Genomic DNA, 17598 nt, shown 5'->3' with positions numbered 1-17598 from the left:
CCCCCCCGCCTCCTCTCTCTGTTTCTCCATCTGATGGGAAATCTCTGACTTTGAGTAGCGAGTGGTTGATTGTAAATGCATTGCATCGGTATTGATCGTGATACTTTACTTAGCGTAGTAGCGTAGCTCGCCTACAATCCAAGCGGGAAAAGTAATCGGAAAGTGCGCGATTTCCCGTGCCAGTTGACAAACGAACACACATCGCTCCGGCGAACCTCATCTCGTTCGCTCGCTCGCTCACTCGCCCGCCTCCCGCGTCTCGAATCTCGTTCCAAAACAAGCTCGACTTTTGTCAAAGGATTTTTTTTCTTCGCCGAGAAAATACGACGACTCTCGATATCCATCGCGATCGGGGTAAAGCGCCGCCTTTGGCTTTCCCCCGAGCGAAGAATTTCTATTTCGAAATGGAGAAGGCGACATGAGTGAAGGAAGGAACGGGAGAAGGGACACTCTCCACGTGCTGCACGTATAGACCGCGCGTCTGTTACTGCGAGGATTGCGCTCGCTCGCTCGCGAAGTCAATTCCGCGGGGTCGCGCGCGCGAATAATCAACTTCGATCCGGAGGCGGTCTATTTTGCGAGAGATAAAATTTCGTCGCACACAGGCGAAGACATCTCGCGTCGAGTACACGTCGAGTACATAATGCAATACAATCCGCCGCGCCGCTGGAACTGAAGGAAACGCGGGGCTCGCCGAGTAGCGCGAGCGGCATCTCGAGTAGCACTTTTATCGCGGGCCGCTGGTCTCGAGGAATTTTTGCGCCGTAAGGTAACGAACAGTTTCCTCTTGCAAATTTCGTAACCGGAAGCTACCGGGAGCGAGAGAGAGCTATGAGGCGCGCGTTGAGCTCTCGGCTCTACGATCGTCTTCTAAACGGCGCGGCGCGCGAAATGAAATTTTACAGCGACCTCGCATATCAAATATTTCCAAGAGTATGACTGTGGAATTTATTTTTTAGAAACTAAAAAAAATAAAAGAATAGAAGGAGGAGTGTAAATACCACACACACATACACACATATTTCTTGAGTACGGTACGCGCTATAAAGTTCCCCGAAAACATTTCGGAAAATTTTTCAAATTCATCTTAGGATTTGTCAGCTGCTACCCCCGAGGATATTTTTCGCATAATTTCTTCATCATTTTATTCTAAAAGAACACGAATCCACGAGTAGCTTTTAATCGCTGCATGTGTGTGTTCACGATTTATACTTCTCTCATAAGAGCGGCGAACATCGGTGTAAGACATGTGCGATCCTCGGGATGGTTGCGGCGAAGGGCGAATTCGTTTAGCCGTCTCTTTCTTTCTGCGCCGAGTGCAATAATTTGCGGAAGGAATAGAGGACAATCCAATATCGCGTACATGGTACGGTATTACACGTGGCGAGCTCTCCTCTCTCTCTCTCTCTCACTCTCTCTCTCTCTCGCGAGGTTTAAATATATTCCCCGCAAAGTACATCTCGCGCGAAACAACGTGCGGCAAGATGGCTCCTTTTAAGAAAATCTCTTGATATATTCCGCGGTTACCATTATTCAGATCGAGATGCGTCTTCGCGAATTCTGAATAATGCAAGGCGCCAGCGTCTCGTCGCTGTGAGTAGCGCATGGATGCCGTCGGATTTATAACTCGCGCACAGAGGCGGGCGGGTGGACGGGGGCGCGCTTGCTCACGAATGTCGGCGCTCTAAAGCCGTATGCGAATCGCTGTTTCCAATCAAACTGATGGACCGAATCCGAAGGGATCCTTTAGCGTTCCGACAGGATCGATAGAAAGGAAGAGAGAGAGAGAGAGAGAGAGAAGACCCTCAGGAACAGGCGTAAAGCAATATCTGCCTGTGGGGTAATTTCTCGTTATTACAACAGAACAACCGATTATTAACATCGCTTCTGTCGCGTGTTTCCCCACCTCTTATTAACCCCAATGTCGAAGTCGGTGACGTGAAAACAAAGAACGAAAAGAAAGAGAAAAGCAAGGAAAGAGCAAGATAACTGTCCGCGCTCTCCCTGTCGGATCGCGTACAGTTTCTATTTTCTCGGGCCGGGGATATAAAGCGGAATTTCTCCCGGTGGTTCTCGCGCCGCTCGCGGGGAACGACGTCTTCTCCTCCTCCTCCTCCTGGGAGATAATTTCACCGGAGGAGCAGATGCGGGGGTTCGATCGTATTTACGATTCTCCGTACGCTGCGACATACGGGGGAGAGCCGATCTATCCACAAGAGACGTCGACGAGGACGACGACGGAGCGCGCTCTTCTTATTTTACGGCACAATGCTCGAGAGCGGATCTCTCTCTCGCGGAGAAAATGGACCGCCACTTCTCCCCCCNCCCCCCCCGAAGCCCCTGCCGAGCCCCGGTGGTAAATGGCATTATAAATCGGTCGGCCCCGCGTGCGCTCGTCCCTCGTATGAAAGGGGTTTCTGTCGCGCGGCTGCTCTCCCGCTCCAAAATGCTCGAAGATCCTTCAAGGATGCTCCGTTCGATGGTTCGCGCGCCGGAGAAAGGACGGTTGGTTGCTCCGCGTTTTAAGAGGATATACCCCCCTCCCCGAAGAGAGAGAGAGAGAAAGAGAGAGGGAGAGAGAGAGAGTAGATGCGCGAACTCGCGTGCGGTGTAAATCTGCCGCGCGTGTGTACATATTTCTCTCTCTTTCTATCTATCTCTGTGTGCGTTTATACGTGTACGTATGCGTATGTCGATGCGTGTACACGTGGCGGCCGGTAGCGGCACATCGAATCTCCGCGAGATCGATACTCTCTCTCTCTCTCTGTCTGCAATATGCTCCGGTGGCTCCTTCGCAGATCCAAAGCCTTTCCTCCGACAACAGCACGTTCTCGAACCTTCGTTCCTGATCATCCGAGGCGCCTGCCAGGGGAACATAAAAGCTGAATCCGAGTTTCAAAGAGACCAACACTCACGGGGGGAGTAAGTTTCGTCGCGCACGCGCGCGTGGTAGTGGTGATCATTCGTTTAAGAATCTTATTTCGCCGGCTCTCGCGAAAATCTTGCCAGGAGACACAGCACGCCACGGCACCGGGGAGGAGGAGGTCCATCCTTCGGATCCTCCGCTCGACCGATTTCCCGCACTCTCGCACTGGGACTCGCGACGGTATCGCGTGCGAGCTCGAAAAGAGAAGACGACGCGCCCTGTTGACGGGGAACGTTGACGAGAACGAACCGCGAGCTGCGATCTGAAGGCCGATACGCGACGGCCGAGCGCGTTATTTCGTTACAATGCCAATGAGGGCCCTCGCGCGTAATTATAGCGGCGGCAAGGCGAGAGAGCGAGCGAGCGCAACCGCTCCGTTGGCTTCGCAAAGGGTCGCTGGAGGAAGGGCCGCGCGCGGGACGCGAGAGGGGACGGTAGACAGTCGATCGGATCACCGGGGAGAAAATAATTGACCTCGAAGTCTAAGAAAAAAAGTGCCATGATGATGCTTTTATGGCCAGGCAGGCGGAGGGCGATTTATCCCGTAGAACGCCGCGCAAAATCGAAAAAACGCGTGTGTGTGTGTGTGTCGATGCTGCGGAACGCGCGAAATTTAACGTTCGTCGTCGTCACCGACGGCCCATTCTCCTCGGATCGGTCCCCGCGCAAGTGGCAGATAAAAATCCCGTTCGAACGCGTGGCATTTCCTTTCCCCTTGGCTCCGCAGCCGCGATATCAGTCGGTTCCAGCGTTGTACGACGCAGAAAGGTTAAACGTTCCGTTTCCACCGTGGTCACCACATCTGTCTCACCTTACTCGAGTCTCCGCCGCGCGCTCCTGAAATATTTCCCCGGGTTCTTCTTACAGATTAGATCTCCACAAGGTTGCAAGCGCGGTAGAGCGGAAAAGGACTTTTCCCGCACGGAGGAAAATCATTTCACCGTCGCAGCAAAACCGTCGTTGCTACTGCGTATTCGTGTTGCGACAACGACAAAATTAATTGGCACGAATCAAATTTAGCGAATTGCTCGTAACTGGAGCAAAAAACAGCTTTGTTGTCAATACAGAAATAACTCTGCCGAGTGAATTTGCTGTCCTTGGGATACTTAGGGGACTTGGAAAATCGGGAAAACCGGGAAAAGTTATGGAAATTTTAAATGTAAGGAAAAACCTGGAAAAGTCATGGAAAGATATAAAAAAAAACTCGGAATTTTGAACTTTGCTCACAAATGTTCGCAACTTTTCTTTTTTATTCTTTTTTCCAATATTCGTTTATTTTCTGTTGGTCTGAATTTGCATTCAGGATTATATTATGTTAAACCAAACTTTTAAGTTTGTGTTGCTTCTAATAATATAAACCTACCTTTCCTGTATCCCTGCTTCTAAACGTTTAAAAGTTTAAGATTACATATTGCTTATGAAAAATACCCCGCTGTCGTTTGGAAAACGTGGAAATGTCAAGGAACTTCAATATTCCTTTTCTGTGGCAACCCCGAAAATACTGTTTACCTACATTTACTAATTTGTTCTTACAGCAAAATAATTTGATAGATTCAGCAAAATAATCCAGCAAATGACAATTAGTATTTTTAACAAATCGTTTTGCCGTCCATATAGTAACTAACCGATTTTATTGCATGAAATTGGCTGTGCTGGCAAATTATTTTTCTCTATGTATTTATTGATAAGCGAGAGAAAGAGAGAGAGAGAGAGAGAGAGAGAAAGAGAGAGAGAGAGAGAGAGAGAGAGAGAGAGAGAGACGGATGATCGGAAGTGGAAATCCTGAAAGGAAAAATCGCGATCGCACGAGGAAGACGAGGAAAAATAATATTGCGCGTATCTCGTAGTGAAATGGGATCACGCTTGTTTCTTTATTCACAGCTACATAAACCTCCGAATATGTAGATTGAGGAAATAGATATCGATCTGTCTTTGGAACGCTCAACACACAACGCTCTCGACGTTATCCATTCGAATTCAAAGTCGATCCCCTCGCGGGAGGGGGAAGCGGAGGAGAGGGAGGATCGGTCGACGCGTGAGGCGACGCGTTTGCAAACGTTTTAATCCGCATTGTCCGTGCATAATTGAGCCCGTTTAAAACTGCCGGCCCAGCCGTAATTATTAAACAGCCGCGGGCGCACAACGAAGCGCGGGACAACCGTTGGCCGCGCGCGCAAAAGGGCCGAATGAAAATCGCGCTCCGCCTTCTACTTTCGCGCGCGCGTGCGGCTAATGGAGTCGTCATTACGCGGCCGCACTCGCGAGCGAGCTAATTAGCGCGGGACACAATTTCGCGCGAAATCCGCCGTCCATTCGTTAGCAACCGACCGGCCAATTTAATGCGGGTCACCGACCCGTACAGCAAATAATATTAATTAGTGATGCATTCGCGCGTAACGCGCCTTTACATGTGCCGGCAACAGCCCGATTCCCGACCTCCGCTCCGGAGGAAGCGTTCAAGTTCGAGCGTTTGTCGGCTGACGGGAACGAACTGCAACGAACGACTAGCTTTCTCCGCGCTTTGAAAAACGCTCTTCTCTCATTACGAAGGCTCTGAGGGTAAACACAGCCGGTATTAACTAAGAGCCGTCGCTGAATGCGATAACTCAAAGGATAAATTGTTCGATTCGAGTGTAACGTACGGTTAGCGTCGTGTATGCTGTATCATTCCAGAAGTCACGCGATTTTCAGCCTTACGCATAATACAGTAGGTCGAAAATCGCAGAAATAACTCTAGTTGTGACAGCAGAGTTGTACAGTAACTCGAATAATTTCAGTCTTACGTGTACAAGTGAAAGGCCAAAAATAGTCAAGAGTTTCAATCTAGGAAATAATATAGCATACATGACTAGCCAGTTGTAAGGAAAAGGGGGGTAAGATGACGACTTTAAGGCTGCTGGATACTCGCTTTAGTTGTCCTTTAATGTTTCACGTTAGAAGCGAGGAAAATCATGCCATGATCTAAACAATCATTTATGAATAAATTTATTCAATTCAAGAATAAATCCTCACCTTACCCACTCACTGCTTCCCCTGCGTGCCGGACTTATTGACCAGACTTTCAGTGTCACGCACGGAATATTGGACAGTAGTAACCAGCTACAACGTCGATTTATTTCACCCCACCCTTTTTATCTCACGATTAATATTCTCAATCGATATCAATGATTCCCCTCCCATATTTTCCAGATCTCTTCGCACTTCGGGACGCTTCTCTCAGCGCACGACGCGCGTGTATATATACATTATTTATAGTCTCGCGCCGCTACGCAATACGTTTTCATGGTCCGCGCGCGAGACACAGAAGCCAAATGCGATCCGCGCGCCGGCTTTCGCCACCCGATTCATATTCACGCCGGACGACGCGAGCGACGGAGGGCCGTGGAAGGCCATTCGCGATCTCCGTTGCCAAGATGTTCACCTTTATAACGCGCCCGCCACTTATTAATGGCCGTCGTTGTAACCGAAGAGTCGCAACTTCGAGTCGGACGGATTCCCTCTCTCCCCTCTCTCTTCCTTGTCGATACAATTAACAGCGCGTTAAATTGCGAAAGGGAATCTCGCACGATCCGAATACACGGGATGCAATTTGTCGCTCTCTCTCTCTCTCTCTTGCATGCGTGTCGATGAAAGTTCTGCAATTAAAGCGGGCAGAATGCCGGCGGGATCTTCGGACGATTGAAGCCGGCTCAGACGGAGACCTCTCCTCGGTGGGTTCCTTCGATTTAATTGGAGAATCTCGATACCGCCGACACCGCGTCGTAATTGCCGGCTACTTGCGGCTCGCGATTTCGCCTTTGACAGTTTCACCACTCTCGCCTCCCTCTCCCCGCACACTTCTCCCACCCTGCGTCCTCATCGCCGTATTTTCGTTCACGTCGAGATACACGTCTCTTGTTTATTTTTCATCATTACGTCTAGTCGCCAACTTGCCGCGGTACAAGCGCTCTCGTCGAACGTGCATCAATCGACCGAGGCGCCAGGAGAACGTGCACTTTGACATTTCGCCCCCGTTGATGAATCATTTATTAACGAATTAACTTCTTGCGGCTTTCCCCGGGAAAGAGCCAGGAAAGCTCGGGATCGACTGAGCGGTTGGGGCTTGTACACCCGAAATTTTAGCCCTACGTTAAACCTTTAATTCTGCAACATAGTAGGTACTAAGATAGCAAAATACGTTCAATTTCAATTCTAATGATGTAACCTACACTTTGACCCCCCAATGATGTCTTAATTTTCTGTCTTCGCTGTTTTAAGGTCAAAATAGATTGTTCAAGGTAGCAATTAAAAAGTAATCTGGATTAAAGATCAAGAGAGAAGTTGAAAAGTGTCGTCAAAGTAGGTTTTTATTTTTATTAGTCTATAGGTCGTCTAAGTAGGTTTTTATTTTTATTAGTCTATAGGTCGTCTAAGTAGGAGCAAATTATCTTTAAGCGCGTCAGAGTAACATTAAAATTTCGTCTCGGGTGAAGGTATTTTATTGCGAGGCGTGTCATCGCAACCCGAGTCGAAATTTCAGTTCCAGTTTAAGTCTAATTTAGTTTTACATTAAATGTTCGAAAATCTTCTGTTATGCTCCTTTGGTGTTACAAAGCGACGAAGTTATTGCCGTTTTCTCCATTTGAAGATTTAATGTGGAATTGAAATTTAGTCTCGGGAGGATTAAATTCCCCTTGCAGCTTTAAAGGAACACTTATTGTGCTCCTCTGATGCTACATGCGGGAATTTATTTCTATTTTCTCCGCTCGAAGACTTAATGTAGAATTAAAAATTACGACTCGGGGGAACGGGAGAATCGCGAGAGAGACCCCGCGATGTTGCGAGGGCACGCGAATAACGCTGATACGACCGTAGACATAAGCCATAGGCTATAGACGTAGACATAGACCGGTATTCATAGTCGGATTTTATATTTAAGACCGTCTTGAATTCATCTTCCGATGCTGTACGGCTATACGGCTTATTTCGTTGATTTTGAAGCGTCTAAAGATGAATTCAAGACGGTCTTAATACTAAACCTATCACGACCGGTCAAATGACTGGTTTGTCATTTTTTCTTATAAAAGTTACCACTCCAATTTCTAATGGCACATTCTCCGAGATTTCCTATAATTTTCTCGCGATGTGTAAACTAACAAATATTTTTTCCCTTACATTACGTATATTTTCAACAATCTTATTTAAACTGCTCCGATAGAAAGGTTACGTCTTAATTGTCGGTAGTTTTAGTGTTAAATATAAGATCTGACTATGAACACCGACTATATAGTATATATTTAGACCGAGTGTTGAGGAAGGTCAGAGCGCACCTAGAAAAGGATGCACTCTGTTTTGTGTCCCTCGTGTTCCCTCTCGTTCGCGCACAGACACGCAAACAAGAAAGAACGCGAGGGGAATAAAACAGAGTGCATCCTCTTCTACGTGCACCACGACCCCCGGTTCTCAAATAAAGGCAAACGTTCGGTCTAGATATACCGTGTCTATGGATACGACACGGTACCGAAGGTACCGGGGACACACGGCACTGACATTACGACCATGTCGTGAACGGTTAACGCCTACCCTCTCGTGCTTCTTTTTTTGTTTCAGTGCGTATTGTACCTGTGGGCGCTGAAACTGTGCCATCCGACCACACTCTTCCTCCTCAGAGGTAACCACGAGTGCCGTCATCTCACGGAATACTTCACATTTAAGCAGGAGTGTAAGTGACTCTCTTTTTTCTTCCTTTTTTTTTTATCTCTTTCTCTCTCTTTCTCTCACCCCTTCTCTCTCTCTCTCTCTCGTGATGTCAATCCTTCGCACGAATTAATAATTAATGAGACACACGAGCATGGCCGTGCGATACGGGGAAGTTCTACGCGTTTTTACTTCTCCTTTAAAAATTTGCACGCGGTTAAAAGACCATCCGGTCCCCGATGTCGAGGTCGCAAATATGTGTTTCCCGCGACGCTGAATTTTTCATGCTCCCGCGCGAACGAGCCTTTTACTCGAGCGGCACCGTGTTTCCCTCTCCTTCCCTGCTATAATAAGAAATTATTTCCTGTTTAATAATTCGCAACTCGGGTTAAGTTCGCCGCCTCGTTAGTTACGGCGCGCTCGGTGTTGTTCCAGCGGTGTCTCAAACCACTGTAACATAACGCTCTCTCTCTCCTTCTTTCTCCCTTTCTCTCGCGCGCGTGCCGTAATTACGGGGTCTCCAAAGAGCAAAAGTGCGCGGCTGTCGTGCGAGAGGAGAAGGAAAATCCGAGCGATGCCGTGTCGCGATAGCTTCGACTCGCGCAGCTCAATAATGTTAGACCGTCGCGAAGATTTCCGCAGAACTGCGGCAAAATATATTATCAGGTATAGAAATTAATTCGGTGTGTTTTTTTTTGTGAAATTCAAAGTTTATTTACAAAAAGTCGGGTACAAGTTTAATGTTCGAAATAACTTCCATTATTTTTCTACGACTCCATTTGTCGGGTAGCTGATGAATCGCCCTTGCGGAAAAACTCGGCGGTTTTGACTCCATAAAGTCATCGATGCTTTTTCGGGCACTGTTTTAAAATGCCAGCGGATGATGTCGAGGCGACCAAAATAGGTAATTCGACGGGGCCAGATCTGGCGAACAAGCCGCATGAGGGAGAATTTCCCAGCCCGATCTACAGATGAGATCCTTCGTCCCTTTTACAGTATGTGACCGCGCGTTGTCGTGCAGCAGGAATCACCTGCCCAATTCCATCGCCGGTAGAAGGTCTTTCTACAAGTTTTACGGGTCACAGGCACCTTCACCCAAAGCGGAACGATTCATTTCGGTAGGCCGACGGCAGCATTTTTATTCAATTCGAGTGCAAAATGTATGTAGTGTCTCAGATGCTTCCTTCCGGACAACATCGTGATAACTACTGTTTCCTGAGATTATGTCGGCAAGACCGTCAACTATTCGAATATTTCTTCAAGCTTAAGGCTGGCACTTTCGAGTCACCGAAGGACGGGAAGACAAATTAACTTTGAGCCAGAGTTACAGGACATCGAATGCAAAGGCACCGAATTAATTTGCACGCCTAATATACATTCACGCTTCTCTCTCGCAATGAGATCGTAACATCGCAGAGAGTCCCGCGGTAGTAACGTAGCAACGATGGTCGACGATTCGGACGATCAGACGATTCGGGTGATAACATGAGACCACCGTAATATCGACCTGTGACCCGTGTCCTCTCTCTCTCTCCCTTGGTGCCCCGGATCACGTGTAACCCAGTGTCGGATAAGTTACGAGATCGTAAAACGACACACACGTACACGCACGCGGAACACGGCGCGTTATGTTCTGCGCCGAACCAGCGAAAACGTTCGGTGTGCGCTCGCGCGTCGTGTTCGCGCCGTGCTCGCGTAAGTTCCAGTTTGTAGTTACCTACGTAACGTACGTACCTCGTGCCCGGCCCCACGTACAGTCCCCGGCGGATTACGGTTCTCACGGTGTCGCGCTGAGCGCTACACTGGCCGCCGCCATTTATCCCCCGGGGAAGCAGAGATATCGGGCAGGTGGGGAGGGGGGGTCTAAATTCGCGGGGCATTTAATATCGGACGCATAGCTCGGCCGTAATTCGTCCGAGCGCCTCCTCTTATCCTCCTGTTCGGCGAATGAGATTCGCCGCGGCGAGACGCAGCTGCGTGGCGACGCGTCGACTCCGCGAGTCCTCCCCTCGTCTCCCCCGAGACGTCGGCTGGCCGGTTCCTCCGGGGACGCGCCTTCGTCGACGCCGTTCCCGGCGACGTTCAAACTCGATTAATCCCTCGCAGGATCGCGGCCGGACCGTCGGCGCCTGCGGGAGAAACGGCCTCCTCGTGCATCACGCTCTCGTGATCCTCGTCCACCAGTTATAACGCGTCACCGGCCGCGCATCGTAAACGTTATAACGACGCCGCGTGGCGAAGAGGTGGCGACGGGGAGGAGGAAGGGGGCTCGCAAATACTCGCTGACCTAGTATCGGACAATTTTCCGCGATCGATACACTTTTCCGCGAGACGCCAGCTTCTGCTGCGCCGAGCTCTCGCTTTTTCTTTCTTTATCTCTCTCTCGCTCGCTCGCTCGCTTGTTCGATCTCTCCGAGTATTGCACGTATCTCCTCGCTGTCGTTCGAGCCTTCGACGCCGCCAGAAGAAACTGTCTCGCCCCGACGACGGATCTCAGCTGGTGGAACCCGCGAGCGATCTCTTTCTCGTTCTCTCTCGGTTGCTTCGCGTCTAATTTGACGTTTGGCTCGTTGGAGAGACAACGGTCGCGGGGAAACATCGGTGCCGATGATCCCTCGCGAGGAACACGCGGAAACGCACTTGGCATTAGTATTTTCCGCGATTGTGAACGCGCTTTATAATCGCGGTTCCGACGATACCCGAGCGAAGCCCCGTGTCCCACGTCCACGTTGAAGACGTTTTATGCGTTACTAAGCGTTTTACTCCAACCTGCTATCGTGCCGCTTTATATCCCTCGCTTATGGCCTCGTTATTAAAAGTAAAAGCCACCCCCGCGACTCGCCAACGCACCGGCGGCGACTACGAGGGGACGAAGGTCGACTCGCATTTTTATGCGCGGCTGAGCGAGAAAGGGGGGACGCCCGCTCTCGTTTCGGTGAACAGTTCTAATTTCCTCTTATATCCAGTACCAGGGGGATAATGTCATTTCCGTCTGCGATATTAAGCGAAATGTGGCCGCGAGACCGCGGAAGTCGCCGGAGAAAACTCGCTCGCGCGCACACGCACGCATTGTGACCCCGATTCCACGCGCGTTTAATAACCGCAATAACCGCGAAAATCCCAGCATGCGAGCCGGGGGCGCGCACCCCGTGTCGGGGCTTTAATCATCGTTTTAGCGCGGGCTTTCGCAGTGCATTTATTGGCGGGGCGTTTGGGAACGGCGACGGGCTCGCTCGCCCTCGCGTCATCGCGGTATATATCTTTTTCAGCCCCTTTTTCCCCTCTTCTTTTTTCTCTCCCGCAACCACCGATTTACGTGGCCTAGTTACCCGCCGCTATTACGCCGGCATTCACGTGCCAGCCGATCGAGAAAATGGCGATTATCTCCATGCCGGCTCGAGCTTTTCCTCGCGATGCGGAGTCGCGATAGTACGCTCGCACAGGTAGAGAGCGGTGGTAATTTCTCTTTTCTCTTGTTTTTTTCTTCTTCCTTTCTCCCTTCGCAGAGAAGCCACGAAAGTTCAGTCTCGTAGTACTCGAGATACGATATATGTATCCGAAAGAGAGAGAGAGAGAGAGAGAGAAGCGTGGTTTATATATTCCTATTTCGTATATATATATATATATATATACTCGTATATTGATATATCGGTTCACGCGATCGTACTTGCGCACCGCCGTCGTCGGTGGATTACAAGATAACCACCGAACGTCGCGATCATCTAACGCGAATATGATGTCGCAGTCGGTCGTGATAACATATCACGCCTGTGCCCGAGTCCGTTCGCATTTTTCCCTGGGGTTCTCGCGCCCGTCATATTTTTCTGCCAATTCGGCCAACGATGATGCGAGAAAAATAACACGCTTAACATACATATATGTGTATGTGTGTGTGTGTGTGTGTAAAGAGAAAGAGAGGGGGGGGGTTCGATACCTGTTCTATCGAGATTAATGTGTGGCTGGCTCGCTCGCCGTATATCCCGCACGTCCCAATACGTCATTTGTATGATATCTAATGTGGTATATATAATGCTATATATGTTTGTGTGCCCTACGGGAATCTTTGCTTCGGGATTCGTGTATTTTAAAGCGTCCTTTAGTTGATTACGCATTACTGAATTACGTTTCGTCAGCACGTTAATTGTCGTGACGATCATTATTTGCCGTATTTTTGTTCGTCAATTCTTCCTTTATCGCACATCTGGGTGTTTCGATTTTCACTGTATCTCTCATAATTCGAATCAATCTCTCATAATCTCTCATAATTAATCAAACTTTGAAGACAATCAACACGGTCAGTCGTGTTGATATCTCGATTTCCGGCCTGTAATTTGCGTTTCTTCGCTTTGACGCGCGTCTCGTGATTGTCCTCGCGACTGTATCCGCAGTCTTCTTGGCAGCTCGCGATGTGCGCGATGCTGGAGACGCTAACGATCGCACTTTCCGAGAGAAGCTCGCACGCCGGATCGAGCTCGAGGCACGCATTATTCCGGGCGATCTTGTCGCTCGCGCGCGTATCGAGCAAGAAGCCGGGACGCGCTGGAAGCGCGCCAAGATTGCGGTGTGTCGTTTCGAAATGGACTTCGCCGCCAAAAACGATCGTTTGTCCGCGGACGCGAGAGGCACGAGCGGACGCGCAATTAAATCGTCGCGATTTCGCCGAAAGCGTTCTCATCCTCACTCCCACCCCTCTCCCACAGCCGCGCATCCCGTCGCAGACACGAAAATAAAGCAAAACGCTGTCTGCGCGAGTCAGCCGCCGCGGCCGCGCGAATTAGTCAGCAAACTCCGCCCGGTGATTTCTGCGAAAATTATTTGTTTATAAGTATTTCGCACTATATATATATATTTGTTATGAATAATAGCTGTTTAAACGGCTCGTTCACGGTATTCAATTTTTATCAGCATTAAGCACCTCTCAAGAGCATCTCTTCTTCTTCTTCCTTTCTCTCTCTTCCTCTTGCGTTTAATAACTTTGAGACACGGGAAGTTTGTTGAGGGCGTGTCCTTGGTGCGATATTACGGACATCCGTTTCGCGAAACTTCAATCTGCAGCGGCAAAGAGGCCGCCACGTCGTCCGGCAGTCGGGACGTTCATTCGCGAGATCTCGTGAAGGCCCTCGAGTGGCAACCTCGAGCAGCGATCCGTTTAGGTCCAGCGCCGACAAATCTTTATCCTGTCGGGGCTACTCCGTTTTATTGGCAGGAAATCCTTTTCGCACGCGTCACTTCGAACAGAACGGCTCTTCGTCGATATACAGGATGTTTCGCCGTCGAGTCGTTTCGAGGTCGCGACATTTCGCGCAGTGCATTGACGACGAGAAAAAGACGACTCGCATAAATCTCCACGCGAGATTCTCCGGGAATTTTAAGCTTCCGCTTCTCTTAATTTTCACGAAGCATCGTCGTCGCACATAAGAGTGATTTAAAAGGAAGGGGGATCGAAGGCGTTATGAAATTTTGCTGGAGATATGATTATATTTCATGAAGCTATATTATAACAGATATAACTAAAAGATCTCGTCATTCTTGGGTACTTGCTTAAAAAATATATCTAATATGAAAGACCCGATTAGTGTGAATCAGGAGTCTATATATTCGTCTTCAACTTATGAAGAAGTTATTTGAATTTTCAATAGCACGAAAAATTAATCGAGAAATTCTTACGGAGAAACGATCAACCCTGCATCGGATGCGAGATAGTCTCGGCTTTCGATGTAATGCAATTTACTCCACGTCCCTACACTGTAAAAATAATTTAATTGTCATAACCAGAATTAAATAGACTTGATCAAATAATGTAGTTGACATATGCGCAACGAACTGTTACTGCAACTAAAAAAATTAGTTCCTTAGTAAAAAATAAGAAGAAAGCTATTATATCGGAGGGTTTTCTCATTTCAGTTAATTAAATCAATTACTTGATTGCATTAGCCTGTGCATAGGCTTTTACTTGGCCTGTAAAACCTTTTTATTTTTGATTGAATATTAACACATAGAGCCTTTTAATAAAATAACGAATTTTAAGTTTTTTAAGAAACCAAAAGGGCTAAGCAAATAATTTAGTTGCGCTAACTTAAACGAATTTATGAAGTTTATTCTTCCTTCATAACACATTTGGTCGACGCAAGTAAGAAATGTTATATCGTCAATGTCATAATGCATGTATCAAATATTTTTACAGTAATTATCAAAATAAATTTTTCAGCGTGGGACTTTTTTATGCGGAAATATAGACAAGCGACGCCGAAAGGGAGTCAAAGATATTGTAAAATCTTATAAGATTATATCGTGGAAATTAGAAAATATAATTATAAAAGATATAATATAATTAGAAGATCTAATCAATCTTAGATGCTCGCTCAAAAATATCTAATGTGAAATATATCTAATTAACGCGAATCGGGAATCCATATTCGTCTTTAGTTCGTTCATATTCGTGAGGAAGTCGATCGAGACTCTCATTCAGGGACGTAAAATAAATCGATAATAGGGAGAAACGATCAACCCCGCGTCGGATGTGGGACAGTCTCAGCTTTCGAATGCAATTTATCGTACGTCTCTACGACTTTTCCATGAGGAGATATAGACGAGCGGCGAGAGCTTTGAAGTCGGACACGGGAGGGACAATGTTGCGCATCGCTCCATTCTGTTCGGCCGAGCGAGGTGTCAAATGTGAACCTGCTACAATGTGTTACACGCGTGCGTCGTCGGTCTCGGCGGCGAAGAATCGGTGCGTCGCCCCTGCGAACTTCGAACTGCCGTATCTCGGCGAAAAATCGATGTATGAACGCGAAACAAACGTCATTCCCCTCCGCATCGCTGCGTTGGATTAGTCGCGTGTACTCTTGTCATGACATGTGTTCACGTGTATGATTACGACACGTAGTATACACGCGATATATCGCTGAACATAGATGCCGGTATTCGAATACCGAAAGCGGAGAGTACCGAGAATTTTCATCATATAAAATATCGTCGATTTGTAAGAAGATTAAGAGTTTCGAAGTTTTCGGTTCGATAAATTTCAGAAATGTAGGGGAAGCAAAAATCGTGTGATCGTTCTCAGTCTATTCGGGAATACACACCGAGGAAAAGAAGAATAAAACGCGCCGTTAATCCTTTTGCTATCGGCTGTACGAGAAATCTCGGCCGAAACATTTCGCGCGGAGATTCGCCCCGAATGATACGCGCGTAATTTCGCGAGATCTGAAACCGATATTATATACAGGGTGTTGGAAATCTTTCTTGGTGTCCGTGGTATGCGGATAGAACGGGTGAAAATTGAGCGGGAAAGTCACGTAATATTTTGCAAAATTTATAATAGTTAATAAGGAATTAATTAATCTGCATCGGATTCAATGTAAGGAAAAATGACTTGTGAAGATTTCTTGCCAACGACGGATATCAACTGATAGCAACGTTCGCTGCGTTACTTCATCTTTAGAGGTCCGTTGATGCTCATCGTCGCCGGATCTTCAGAAGCAAGTCATTTTTCTTGATACAGAATGTGTTCTACCGCTTCCTGTGCGCTCGCTAGCTCATACAGATTAATTAATTCCTCGCGAGCTATTGCGAATTTTGCAAAATGACGCACGACTGTTCAGTTTCACTCGTTCTACCTTCGTAAGAGTGATTGACGGGGAGGAGTTTCAGACACCCTGTATATACGGAACCGACTATGCGGCAAATTCACTCTCGGTCAACGTGCGCTCACGGATCCTCGGCAAAGAGAATTGGGCGCCGAACCTTAGTTAGTTATCGTCCAACTGTAATCCGATGCCGGGCCGCGGTACTGGCATCGAGTCGATATCGAGAATCTGGCACCTGGTAATGGTCCGACACAGACACCCGCTCGTAAACTGATCCTCCCGCGCGCGGATAGAAATATTGTACAAGAAGGAAAAGAAAAATGGTCATCTACTTCCCGAATACAGTAGCATCGCGCGGCCCGAAATTCGCCGGGGCCACCCTGTATCAGCCGCAGTTGCAAAAGTAATCAGAACTCGGTCGGAAAAAGCTCGGCTTTATCCGGTTCGCTTTTGCAGCTGAACCCCAGAAGCGAGGCAATGATACCCGCTCGGCATCGCTCGGAGTTATCCGGGGGCGGAGGGTTATCGCTCGCCCGGAGACGAGTGTCCGTTTACGCTCGGCGAGAGGAGAGGAGAGTAGAAGCCTCGTCACGACGGAACAGGCGTGGGCGACTAAGGGCGCGGAATCCTCCCTGGTCGGTATATCCTGTTATTCCGCGCGAGGACGCGAGGCGCGACGTGAAATAGCTCCCGCGCGCCCACCGATCTTTTCACCGCTCGTTCGCGGAATGGCCCGCACACGGCCAGCGTGCGTGTCCCACTTTGCTCGCCAGTGTCCTTACTCATGGCTCCCTCGCGTCCTTTCCCCTTTATTTCCTCCCTCGATCTTTCTCTCCTCCTCTTTCCCCTCGGTCGGAACGACGAGTCAGTCGGTCGGATCTCCACGTCGCCTCGTAAAACACATTCACATCGAGTTAGCCGTCCCTTGTCCGTCCATGCGCCATAAGCGCCGTTACACTGATAGGATCCTTTTATCGCGGCCGTTTCTCGCGAATATGGTATGTTCGAACAACGGTTGTATGTATTTCGTCACTTCAATCTCTCTCCTTCTTCTGCTTTCAGGTAAAATTAAATACTCCGAGAGGGTGTACGACGCGTGCATGGATGCCTTCGACTGTTTGCCGCTCGCCGCCCTCATGAACCAACAGTTCCTCTGCGTGCACGGCGGCCTGTCGCCGGAAATTCACAATTTAGAAGACATTCGCAAAGTAAGTGGAGAATCTCGCTCTCTCTGCATGCCTACCCCCCTTCTTGAGCGTCGACTCCGTCGCCCGTATAAAACGTTTCTCTCGCGAATTAGTACGTCTAATATCATCGTTGAGTCGGGAATATTTGCGCATTCTCGTCGTGACGAGAAGGGAGGCGCGATCAATTACAGCAGCAACTCCCCCCCCCCCCCCCCCC

The 17598-nt window shown here is 48.4% G+C and overlaps 1 protein-coding gene across 5 annotated transcripts in view; it reads left to right on the top strand.

Annotated features, from left to right (window-relative positions):
- LOC106744500 (serine/threonine-protein phosphatase 2B catalytic subunit 2-like) overlaps positions 1 to 17598 on the top strand; it is a 161194-nt gene that overhangs the window by 87631 nt on the left and 55965 nt on the right. For all 5 annotated transcript variants that reach the window (XR_001374451.1, XM_014619342.1, XM_014619341.1 and 2 more), the window contains exons 4-5: positions 8516 to 8627; positions 17257 to 17402. Coding sequence is in view for 4 of the 5 variants with exons in the window: in XM_014619342.1 (XP_014474828.1) it covers positions 8516 to 8627; positions 17257 to 17402 (258 nt within the window). In the remaining variant the exon portion in view is untranslated. The remainder of the gene's footprint in view (positions 1 to 8515; positions 8628 to 17256; positions 17403 to 17598) is intronic.

This window comes from Dinoponera quadriceps, unplaced genomic scaffold (genome assembly GCF_001313825.1).
Source record: "Dinoponera quadriceps isolate SergipeBrazil2010 unplaced genomic scaffold, ASM131382v1 scaffold1266, whole genome shotgun sequence".
In the NCBI taxonomy this organism is placed as follows: domain Eukaryota; kingdom Metazoa; phylum Arthropoda; class Insecta; order Hymenoptera; family Formicidae; genus Dinoponera; species Dinoponera quadriceps.
The sequence above is the reverse complement of the archived record's forward strand: the minus strand, read 5'-3'. Positions and strand labels throughout refer to the sequence as shown.